The sequence below is a fragment of the Mustela nivalis genome (genome assembly GCF_964662115.1).
Source record: "Mustela nivalis genome assembly, chromosome: 6".
Lineage (NCBI taxonomy): Eukaryota > Metazoa > Chordata > Mammalia > Carnivora > Mustelidae > Mustela > Mustela nivalis.
This window is the reverse complement of record NC_139025.1, coordinates 118,206,868-118,219,288: the sequence shown is the minus strand read 5'-3', so window position 1 is coordinate 118,219,288 and position 12,421 is coordinate 118,206,868. Positions and strand designations below refer to the sequence as shown.

Sequence of the window (12,421 nt, the reverse complement as noted above, 5' to 3'; positions counted from 1 at the left end):
GCAGGAGCTCAGAGCTGTTCCGTGCGGGCGTCATGAGGACATACGGCCACCAGGGGGCGGGCGCGCTGCTCCGCGGAGAGGCAGGCAGGGAGCACGAGGGGCGGAGCGCGGAGCCTGAGGCCAGCGACCGCGGCGTGGGGGCTGGGGGGCGTGGGGGCGTGGAGGCGGGTGGGCGGGGGCAGAAGGAACAGGGGTGGGGCGAGTGGGGGATGGGGCGAGCGGGGGGGTCCGGGATGGGGTGGGGAGCGGGGGGGGGGGGAGGCGGTGGAAGAAGGGGGGCGTGTTGGGGGAGGTGGGAGAGGTGCCTGCCCGCTGCTTCTGTGTGATCCAGCAAGTCTGGCCACTCTCTGGACTCAGTTTCTCTTTCTGCCTTGATTGCGCCTCCTCAAGGCATCCTGTTTGCAGAGGGTGCCCCAGTTTATTTTGCCTTCTTGGTTAAGGGTCTGCCAACGCAGGCAGAGACTTTCACTCCAAATACCACCTTAGGTCCAGTCTGCAACCTCTGCGATCCTTCTCTGGGTACACTCAGAGACTTGGCACCCATGGGCCCACACTGGGGCACGACAGGCCCAGGCATCCCTCACACAGCTGCTGGTGGACACAAGTCGGTCTCTTACGAATGCCCGGAAGGGTGGCAGGGTAGGGGTGGGGGGCCGAGGTGGGGGAAGGGACCCCAGAGAGAACCTCAAGGGAACCCCTAACTGAAAGCAAGACCTGGGGGGTTTCTGATTACTGGGGGCACCCAGTAAGCTCTTAAGCGGGGCAGTATATAGCTCAGGTCAGGTTCAGGGACCTGGGGGACCCCCCACCCAGGACGGGGAATGTGCAGATGTGGATGTGCAGATGTGGACCCGGAGGAGGGTGGCACAACAGCAGCCAGGTCCTGACAGAGGTACTTTAGACCTATTAATTAATTTATTCCTCATCACCGTCCTGTTTGTGCTATTATCCCCATTTTACAGAGGGGGAAACCAAGACACAGAGAGTAAGTCCCTTACCCAAGGTCGCACAGTGAGTGTACAGCAGATCCTTGCCTGGACCCAGGCTACCTGGTCCCAGGTCTGCTTCTGATTCATGTGGGAGTGCGGAGGGAGCGGGAGTCCCTGCCCAGGGCCTGCTGCCTTCCCAGGCTGGGATTGCCAGTCACTCTCCTGCTCCATCGGGCGGGGAGCTCACCCCACTGAGAGGTCCCTGCCCCTGAACCCCAGTGACCTGGAGAGAGCCGTTCGCCCCTGTTGGTTGTGTTTCTGATCCAAGGAGATGTTTGCCTCATGGCACCCCATTACCCCTCAGGAGACAGGATTGGGTCCTGGGTGGGCTCCGACACCTTAGCTCATTTGTGGTTCTGGGGGTCAGTCCCCACAGTAGGGCCGGGCCGCTGCATAGAATATAGGAGGCCCAGTTACATGCGAACTTCAGATAAACAACAAATACTTTTTAGATGTAAGTGTGATCCATATATTACATTATATTAAAACACCATTTGTTGTTTGTCTGAAATTCGCATGTACCTGGGTGCCCTGTATTTTTCTCTGCTGTCCAGCAGCCCCACCCCTGGGCGTTCTCCCCCAGGGCCAGCCTTTTCCCTTCTTGCTCTCCGAGGGCCCACATCTCTACTCCAGAACAGCCGCGATGCTGCCTCCTGACTCCTCCTGAGAGGCTCTCTCAGCCACCCCCGCTCAGTGCACCCTATTGTATACTCCTCCTGGCTCACGTACTTGGGTATGCCCAGCATCCTGGGTCCGCTCTTGGAAATGTCACCACTGTGTGCCCAGCCACACCAGCCAGGAACAGGGACAGTTTCTCGCTGTCCTCCCCCATACGTCCTGTTCTTCCTGCCCCACGTCTCTCTCCTCTGGTACCCCTGCCTGGCTTGCCTCTCCCTTCCAGCTTCTTCCAAACACCCTCCAGGCCACTTGCCTAAAGCCAGGTCTGTACCCTGCGTTGTCCAGCTTCAGCTCGTCCTGATGGACTGGGTGAGGGAGGGAGAGTTCTGAAAACACAAAGCCAGGAGCATTGCGCCACAGCTAGGAGGTGTGATAGCTTTACCATTCCAAAAGAGGAACTCTGCCTTCCAGAAATCCCAGCTTGCTTCTGAGCGGTGGTCATGTCTGGGTCTGGATCAGTGTGTGTGTGAGTGACCTAGAGCCTTCCCACCAAATGAAAAGTCCCTGGGCTGGGGGTGGGGCGCTTCCGTCCTGTCATGCCCTCCTCCCGCTGACCCTGGCCTTTCTGTTTTGCAGCTCCTTGAGGGCCTCCTTTGACTCCCTGAAGCAGCGTAAGTTCCGACTGTCCCCAACCCCAGGCTGCAGAGTGACAGGACCTTCTGGGAACAGCCATGTCCCCATAGGTGGAGGTAGATAGGTGCTAGTTGGGGGTGGGAGGCGGGGAGGAGGGCGGTGCTCAGGCTGCGCACAGGGCCCTAAGGCTAGTGGAGGATCTGGGGGGTGTGGGGCTGATCTGGGCAGAAGTAAGTATGTGCATGGTTGAAGCTCCTCACCCCCGTGCTCTGCCCCCAGAGATGGAGAATGTGGGCAGCTCCCACATCCAGCTGGCCCTGGCCCTGCGCGAGGAGCTGCGGAGCCTTGAGGAGTTCCGTGAGAGGCAGAAGGAGCAGAGGAAGAAGGTGAGGGGGGTGCTCGGGGGTGGGGCATCCTCACTGAGAAGGTTGTGGGGGATGGTCCCTCCAGACAGAGCCCAGGGAGGGTGGGAGACTCACTCCAGGCTTGGGGATGAGAGTGACTTGATGGTGAGAGGATGGCTGTGCGCTGAGATGGGGCCCTGGAATCAGGGCCCAGCATGCAGGCCTGAGAGCCCCACTGGGGGTCTTCCCCTGAGCTGCCTCATGCCAGGGAGAGGGAAAGGCATGGGTCTTCTTGATTATCTTCCTACAAGAGACTGTGGAGGATCACTGACAGTTTGGGGGTATCCAAAGGCGGTAGCCTAAGTGGGGGAGTCGCCAGAAACTGGTCCTCAGCCCAAGGGTCAGGGCTGTTTGAGCAGCAGAAAGGCAGACTTGGCAGCTGGCCTTCGCAGCTGTTCTGCCATGCTGCCAGCCTGAGAGGGGCAGACAGAGCCTGTGGGGGGCTGCCAGGCCTTCCCTGGCATCCACAGGTACTTCTCACCTGTGGATGGGGCGTGGCTGTCCTTGCGCAGAGGATCTACATGGAAAGGAAGTAAGGTCCCCATCACGGGAGGTATGCAAGCAGAGTCTGGAGGTTCTTTGTCAGGGAAGCTACAGGGGTAGGGTGGGGGCGGGCTTGGTGATCTCAGTGTCCCAGGGCCCTTTCCCAGGCCTGAGACTCTCTGAGTGGCTGAGCACTTGGCTGCTGGGAAGGCAGCTGGGTCCACGTGCCCACTCTCTCAATGTGATGAGGGCGACGCCCCAGGCAGGATGGGAGAGGCCAGCACACAGAAACCCTTCTCGCTTGGAGGTGAAGGATCACTGCAGACTCTCCAGAGAACCGAGAAATGGAGAAGTCCACACAACTGAGCTGTGAGGGGAAAGGCTTGCCTGCTGTCGGCTGGAGCCAGGCTGGGCCTGGGTGTCCTGGGCAAGCTCTTCTCCTTTTGTGCCTCAAGCTTCCCTCCTGCAGGCTTTGGGGACCCAGCCCTGGTCCAGCCACCCGCCCCCTCGGTCTTCTCAGATAGGCCCCGGCTCTGATGAGTGGCTCTGACCACAGAAATCTAGTGTGGCTGCCCTCCCTGCCCACCCAGCCAGCCACCTCGGGGCCTCGGGCTTTCACGATTCTAAATTTGGGTCCCTGAGCAGACAGCTGGTCTCCGAAGCCAGCCCCACCTTGAGGTGCTGGAGCAGGTGGCCTCTCTGAAGCTGGGGCTTATCTGCAGGGTGCAGAGCACCTGCTGAGGCAGCGAGGCCCTAGACTGCCTATTTTGAGTTCTCCTGGGGCCAGAGGGGGTGTTTCAGAGAGACGCCCTCCCCAGAGCGGCCGGGGCCCCCCCAGTGAAGAACTTTGGGGTAGTCTGCAGGAACACAGCCTGGGCTCATGTGTATGCACCCATGTGCCTATGAACTTGTGTGTGTGAGGGGGAGGGGGGAGCGGGGGGGCCCGGCACACGTGTGTGCCTGCCTGTGAGCAGCTGCGTGTCTCGTGTGTGTGTGCCTGTATCTCTGTGACCCACTGACTTGCCGGAGGGCTCCCTGTCAGCCCTGGCCCCACTGAGACCCGAGGCAGAGCCAGCCCCGGTCCTCCTTACACCCCGATCTCTGTCACAGCTCCTTTCAGTCTCTGCCTGAACAAGAAGCCTGAGAGGTGAGGTCAGGGTGCACTGGCCTTGTTTGTACGCCTCGTGTATCCACAGGCGGCAGAAGTTTGGTGGCAGGGGTGTGTGTTCCCCTGTGTGAACAGGCCCATGGCTGTGCACAGGGATGTGCAAGAGTATGCTTGTGTGTCCTTGTGTGTGGTGTGTGGACGTCCTGTGAATGCGCACATGAAGGCCTACATGTGCAAGTGTGTGCGGTGGGGACACTGGGGACCTGTTAGTGTGTACTTCTGTGTGTGTCATGTGGAGCTTGGCATGCGTGTGCCAGAGTATGTACTCAGTGAGGCAGAACACAGTGTACAGAAGCCACGAGGGGGTCTCTTTAAGTGTGTGTGTCTGTGTGCGTGCATGCGTGCGTGTGTGCAGGGTGGGTATTCCAGGGACAGAGACCAAGTCTTGGCTGGAGTCTGAAGCAAAAAGTCATGATGGACACATCCTGTCCTGGGCTCTAGTTTTCTGTCCTGAACAGAGATTGAGAAAGAGTGGGGCGCAGGAGAGAAGACTTCTTGTCACTGTCCCCTTCAGAGCCAGGAGGGGATGCTGTGCCTCATCCTGGGGCCACTCCATCCTCTTGGCCTAGGGGAGCATCCGGGTGCCACAGCGCCTCTGCTCAGAGCCCATGTCCCCCACAGTACGAGGCTGTCATGGACCGGGTCCAGAAGAGCAAGCTGTCGCTCTACAAGAAGGCCATGGATGTGAGTGTGAGGGTGTTGGGCCTGGAGGCGTGGGGGACTTATGGTGCAGACCCCAGGAGCCCTGAGCTGGGTCCCTGGGACGGGGCTAGCCTCTGACCACCTGTCCAACAACACACACCATGGCCTATTGGGTGCTCCGGGATGCACAGGGAACCCAGGGCCCACGTGGCTAGGCCCAGGCCCTGCCCTTGGGGGGCTCCTGACTGAGGAGCAGGCAGTCAGTCCCAGACAGTGGCCCACAGGATGATCTATGCTGTCAGTTGGGGACTCGGGTGGAGGGACAAGAGACTGCTGAGCTGTGTCCCCTGGGACTCCAGCTGAGAGGGAACAAAGGGGTTTTGCAAGAGGGGACAGCACAGGCACAGGCCAGCATCATGAGGATGCATGGCATTTGTGGGGACCATGTCTCTAAACAGGATGCGGCCATGGGCAGGGCCAGAGTCCCCAGGGGGGCAGGGCCTGGGAATAAAACTCCCTTCTCCATCTCCCTTCTGGACCCCCAGTCCCCTGTTCCTGGTGAGGAGGCCCTCACTCCACCCACAGGCCCCCGACAGGGAGAAGGGAGGCTGGGTTCAGGGACCCTCACTGTGGGCGCCCCTGCAGTCACACTTCTCCACCCCCTCCCACCCAGTCCAAGAAGTCATATGAGCAGAAGTGCCGGGACGCTGATGATGCCGAGCAGGCCTTCGAACGCATTAGCACCAACGGCCCCCAGAAGCAGGTGGAGAAGGTGCGTGGGGCCACTGAGGCCGTATGGTGTCACCCATACAGGGCTGGAACAGGGCGGGGAGGGAAGGAGGTGCCATAGACACCCCAAGAAAGGTCTGCAGCTGGGATATCTGCTCACTCCTCTCTGAACCTCCATCTCCTCATCTGCGAAAGGGGTTTCCTGGAGTCTCAAGGCATGGACAGGCACGGCCAGCTTAACTCTCACATAGCCCATGGAGAGGGGCTCAGGAGACCCATGTCACAGAGGGGAAACAGGCCCCGAGACAGTGAATGACTTGTCCAAGGTCTCAGAGCCAGGAAGCAGTGGAGAAAGGATGCACACCCAGGTCATCAAGCGCCCAAGATCTTGACTGCTCTGGCCCCCGGACCAGGGTGGGCTGCCAGAGATTCCAGGGTCCAAGAGCGCATTTCGCCCATTGCACAGACAGGAAAGCTGAGGCCCAGAAAGAGCCGGGGCCTGAGGGTGAGTTAGGGGCAGCAAGTCGAGGGCAGAGCCCAAGCCCCAGCCAGCAGGGTCAGCAGTGGCCAGGTGGAGCGGTGGGACCTGCCCATCCACATTTCTCCCTCAGGTCTTCATGTCCAGTTGTCGCACCTGTAGGCGTGGGCTACATGCTTCTGTTTTTATTTTTTTGTATTGGACCTTTTTTGATTGTGGTCCTCTGTGGGGTGAGGCTGAAGTTAATGGTGGGATGTGCCCACAGTTGGCTGCTGAATGTCCTCTTGGGTGGCTCAGGAAGGCTGGGACAGAAGCCCTTCAGAGCCCCCCACCCCCAGGGAGGCTGAGCCCCCGAGGGCTGGGGCCAGCTCAGCTCTGCTTTCCCTCTCTCTCTTCAGAGCCAGAACAAGGCCAAGCAGTGCAAGGACTCAGCCATGGAGGCAGGTACGCGGCCCTGCTCGCTTCCTCTGACCTGGGAGGGTGGTCAGACAGGCCTGCCCCCCGCCCCCCGGCACTCTTTCCTCGCCCTGGGGACGCACACGGACACATGACTCCACAGAGGCACACGCTCACCACTCTCATATAATCATGCGAGTAAAATAAAGACATCCGTGTTCTTGGGGCTGTGTGTGTTTCAACTACTCTGCTTAACAACCCTATGAGGTGGCTGCTATTGCTCTCTCCCTTTTAAGTTTTTAACAAGCATAGTTGGCGTATGCTGTTATATTAATTTCAGATGTACAACATAGTGAATCGACAATCATAAGCATTAGGTAGAGCTCACCATGATCTATGTGGTTGCCACCTGTCACCGTGCAGTGTTATTACAGCGTTACTGACTCTGTTCCCCAGGCTATACTTTTCATCCCTGTGATTCATGTAATTTATTAATGGAAGTTTATAGCTCTTCATCCTCTTCCCCTATTTTGTTCGTCCTCCTAGCCCCTTGCCTTCCAGCAACCACTAGTTCTCTATTCTTATGATTCTGTTTCTGTTTTTTGTTGTTTCATGTTTTAAATTTCACACATAAAGTAAAATCATACGGCTGTTCTCTTTCTCTGTCTGATTTATTTCCCTTGACATCATGCCCTCTAGATTCATCCATGTTGTCATGAATGGCAAGATTTCGTTCCCTTTTATGGCTGAATAGTATTCTGTTGTGTATATATACCACTTCTTTATCCATTCATCAGTTGACGGACACTCAGGCTGCTTCCGCATCTTGGCTATTGTAAATAATGCTGGAATTAACATAGGGGTGCATGTATCATTTCCAATTAGTGTTTTCATTTTCTTCAAGTAAATAGCCAGAAGTAGAATTACTGGATTGTATGATAGTTCTGTTTTCAATTTTTTGAGGAATCCCTGTACTATTTCCCATAGAATTGTACCAGCTTGCATTGCCACCAATAGTCCAAGAGGGTTCCCTTTCCTCCACGTCTTCACCAGCACTGGTTGTTTCTTGTCTTTTTGATCCTAACCATTTTAACTAACATAAGGTGATATCTCACTGGTTTTTATTTGCATTTCCCTGACAATGAGTGATATTGTGCATCTTTTCACATGTCTATTTGTCATCTGTATGTCATTTTTGGAAAAGTCAGGTCTTCCGCCCACTTTTTAAATCAGATTGGGTCCCCCCGCCTCTACCACCAAGATTTATTTATTTACTTTAGAGAGGGAAAGAGAATGCATGACGGGGGGCATCAGGAGATGGAGAGAGAAACTCAAGCAGACTCTATGCTAAGCACAGAACCCAATGTGGGGCTTGATCCCACGACCCTAAGGTCATGACCCAAGCTGAAAACCACAGTCAGACACTAAACCGACTGTGCCACCCAGGTGTCCCCGGGTTGGTTTTTTTTTTTTTTAAATGTAGAGTTGTATGAGTTCTTTATATATTTTTAATATTGTCCTTTGCCCATTCAGATGGTTGTCTTTTCATTTTGTGGTTTCCTTTGCTGTGCAAAAGTTTTTTAGTTTGATGTAGTTCCAATTGTTTACTTTTGCTTTTGTTTTCCTTCACTGAAGAAACAGATGCAGAAAAACATTGCTAAGGCTGACATCCAAGAGTTTACTGCCAAGGTTTTCTTGTAGGACTTTTATGGTTTTGGTTTCACATTTAGGTCTTTAATCCATTTTAGCTTATTTTTGTATATGGTATAAGGAAGTCATCTGGTTTCGTTCTTTTGCACGCAGCTCTCCCGTTTTCCCAGTGCCGTTCATTGAAGAGCCCGTCTTTTCCCCATTGTATATTCTTGCCTCCTTGTCATAGATTAATTGACCATATAAGCAGGCGTTTATGTCTGGGCTCTCTATTCTGTTCCACTGACCTATGGATCTGTTTATGTGCCAGTACATGTTTTGATTAGTATAGCTTCGTAGTATAGTTTGAAATCTGTGATTGTGATACCCCCAGCTTTGCTCTTCTTTCTCAAGATTGTTTTGGCTGTTCAGGGTCTTTTGTGGTGCCATACAAATTTTAGAATTTGTTCTAGTTCTGTGAAAAATGTTGTTGGTGTTTTGATAGGGATTGTACTGAATCTGTAAATTTCTTTGTGTAGTGTGGACATTGTAACAATATTAAATTTTCTAACCCATGAACATGGTATATCTTTCCATTTATTTGTGTTGTCTTCAATTTCTTTCATCAAGGCCTTCGTTTTCAGAGTATAGGTCTCTCGTTTCCTTGATTAAATTTATTCCTAGGTATTTTATTCTTTTTGGTGCAATTATAAATGGGATTGTTTTCTTAATTTCTCTTTCCACTAGTTCATTATTGGTGTACAGAATCACAACAGGCTTCTGTATATTGATTTTGCATCCTGCAACTTTACTGAGCTCATTTATTAGTTCTAATAGTTTTTTTGGTGGAAGCTTTAGAGCTTTCTATATATAGTCTCATGTTATCTGTGAACAGTGACAGTTTTACTTCTTTCTTAGCAAGTTGCATATTTTTTTTCCTTTTCTGATTGCTGAATAAATATGGTGAGAACAGATATCCTTGTTTTACTCCAGATCGTAGAGGAAAAACTTTCAACTTTTCACTGTGAGCCGTGGATCAGGTCATATGATGGCCTTCATTATGTTGAAATATGTTCCCTCTAAACCCATTTGTTGAGAGTTTTTATCAGGAATGGATGTTGAGTTTTGTCAAATGGTTTTCCTGCATCTGTTTTTTTTTTTTTTTTCTAGTAGTCTCTTATAATTCTTTGTTTTTGCAGTGTCAGTTGTAACTATTCTTTCATTTCTGATTTTGAGTCCTCTTTCTTTCTTGATGAATCTGGCTAAAAGTTTATCAATCTTGTTTCTTTTCAAAGAGCTTTATTGTTCTATTAATCTGATCTTTTTTTTTTTTTTTGGTCTATATTTCATTTATTTCCACTCTAATCTTTATTATTTCCTTCCTTCTACTAACTTTGGGCTTTGTTCTTTTTTTAGGTCTTTTAGATGTAAAATAAATTGTTCATTTGAGGTTTTTCTTGTTTTGTGAGGTAGGCCTGTATTGGTATAAACTTCCCTCTTATAATTGCTTTGGTCACCTCTCAGAGATTCTGTAATGTTGCATTTCCATTTTCATTCATCTCCAAGTATTTTTTGGTTTCCTTTTTGTATTCTTCATTGACCCATTGGCTGTTTAGTAGCATGCTGTTTAGCTTCCATGCATTTGTGGGCTTTTTTTTTTTTTTTTCAGTTTTCCCCTTGTAATTGATTTCTAGTTTCATACTGTGATCAGAAAAGATGCTTGATAGTATTTTAATTTTCTTAAATTTACTGAGCCTGGTTTTGTGGCCCAACATGTCACCCACCTGGGAGAGTATTCCATGTGCACTTGAAAAGAATATGTATTCTGCTGTTTGGGGATGGAATCTTCTGTATGTATCTTAAGTTCATATGCTCTAAAGTGTCATTCAAAGACATCATTTCCTTATTGATTTTCTGTCTGGATCATCTATCCATTGATGTAAGTGGAGTTGGTCTCCTAATATTGTTGTTATTTCTGTCATTTCTCCCTTTGTGTTTGTCACTATTTGCTTTGTATATTTAGGTGTCCCTACGTTGGGTGCGTGGATATTTACAATTGTTATATCCTCTTGTTGGACTGATACCTTTATCTATGTAATGCCCATCTTTGTCTCATTACAATCTTTTTGAAAAATCTGTTTGTCTGATGTAAGTATTCCTACCCCAGTTTTGTTATTGTTGATGCTTCCATTTGCATGGAATATCTTTTTCCATTCCTTCACTTTCACTCTGTATGTGTCTCTGGGTCTGAAGTGAGTCTCTTATAGGCAGTATTTGGATGGGTCTTATTTTTTTAAAAAAAGATTTTATTTATTTGAGAAAGAGAGAGCAAGACCAGAGGAGAAACAGAGGGAGAGGGACAAGTAGACTCCAGGATGAGTATGGAGCCTGATACAGGACTTGATCCCATGAGACTGAGATCATGACCTGAGCTGAAATCAAGAATCAAATGTTCAACCAAGTGAGGCACCAGGCACCCCTGGATAGGTGTTATTTTTTATCCATTGAGTTACCCTATGTCTTTTAATTCAAGCATTTTGTACATTTATATCTAAAGTTACTACTGATAGGTGTATATTTATTGGCATTTTGTTAACTGTCTTCTGGTTGTTTTTATAGTTCTTCTCTTGCTCTCTTCCCTTGTGACTTGATAACTTTAGTGTTACACCTGGTTTCCTTTCTCTTTGTTGTGTATCTATTACAGGTTTTGGGTTTGTGGTTATTATGAGATTTATATGTGACATTCTATGTATATAGCAGTTTATTTTATGTTGGTGGTCACTTAAGTTCCAACATGTTCTAAAATCACTGCAATTTTTACTCCTCCCTCTACATTTTATGTATGTTATAGTTTACATCTTTTTATTTTCCAAATTCCTTGATTACTTTTTGTAGATAGAATTGATTTTACTACTTGTTCCTTTAAACCTTCATACTGGCTTGATAAGTGATTTACTATTTTTACAATATGTTTGCTTTTACTAGTGACATTTCTTCCCTTTCACTTTCCCTTCCCTCCCCTTTCACTTTCTTGCCTTTTCTTTTACATTTAAGGAAATCCCTTTAATATTTCTTGTAAGGTCAGTTTAATGATGAACTCCTTTAACTTTTCTTTGAATGATAATATTGCTAAGTAGAATGTTCTTTTTTTTTTTTTTTTGTAAGATTTTATTTATTTGACAGACAGAGGTCACAAGTAGACAGAGAGGCAGGCAGAAAGAGAAGAAGGGAAACAGGCTCCCTGCTGAGCAGAGAGCCCGATGTGGGGCTGGATCCCAGGACTCTGGAATAATGACCTGAGCCGAAGGCAGAGGCTTTAACCCACTGAGCCACCCAGGTGCCCCTAAGTAGAATATTCTTGATTTTAGGTTTTTAAATTTATTTTTAAAGTAATCTCTACATCTGGGATGCCTGGGTGATTTAATCATTAAGCATCTGCCTTTGGCTCAGTCATGATCCCAGGGTCCTGGGATTGAGCCCCGCGCCGGGCTCCCTGCTCTGCGGGAAGCCTGCTTCTCCCTCTCCCGCTCCCCCTGCTTGTATTTCCTCTCTTGCCGTGTCTCTGTCTGTCAAATAAATAAATAAAATCTTAAAAAAAACAAAAAAAGTAATCTCTACATCCAATGTGGAGCTCAAACTCACAACCCCAAGATCAAGTCACACACTCCCACTAACTGAGCCAGTTAGACATCCCTTAAGTTGTTTTTTTCTTCTTTTCTGTCAGCATTTTATTCATATCACACCACTATCTTCTGGCCTGCAAAGTTTCTGCTGAAAAATCAGCTAGCAGCTTTATGGTGTCTTTTATATATAACTAGTTGCTTCTCTCTTGCTGCTTTTAAGATTTCTTAGCTTTAATTTTGACCTCATAATGATTATTTGTTTTGGTGTGGTCCTCTTTGGATTTGTCTTGTCTTGTTTGGGGCTTTCTGAGATTACTGGACCTTGGAAGTCTGGACCCAGATGTCCGTTCCCTTCCCCAAGTTTGGGATGTTTTCAGCTATTATTTCTTCAAGTAAGTTTTCTGCCCCCTTTTCTCTTTACCTTCTGGGACCCCTAAAATGCAAATTTTAGTACACCTGATGTCCCTTAACCTATGCTCATTTTTAAAATTCTTTTTTCTTCTTGCTATGTATCTTGGATATTTTCTACTACCCTATCTTCCTGGTCACTGATCTGTTCTTCTACATCCTCTAATCAGCTGTGGATTTCCTCTAGTGTATTTTTTTAAAAGATTTTATTTATTTATTTG

General features: G+C 49.3%; 1 protein-coding gene across 2 annotated transcripts in view; it reads left to right on the top strand.

Annotated features, from left to right (window-relative positions):
- Positions 1–12,421, top strand: part of PSTPIP1 (proline-serine-threonine phosphatase interacting protein 1) — a 47,339-nt gene that overhangs the window by 27,383 nt on the left and 7,535 nt on the right. For both annotated transcript variants that reach the window (XM_082735970.1, XM_082735969.1), the window contains exons 4-8: positions 2,244–2,278; positions 2,520–2,626; positions 4,917–4,979; positions 5,611–5,709; positions 6,543–6,588. In XM_082735970.1, the coding sequence (XP_082592096.1) occupies positions 2,244–2,278; positions 2,520–2,626; positions 4,917–4,979; positions 5,611–5,709; positions 6,543–6,588 (350 nt within the window). The remainder of the gene's footprint in view (positions 1–2,243; positions 2,279–2,519; positions 2,627–4,916; positions 4,980–5,610; positions 5,710–6,542; positions 6,589–12,421) is intronic.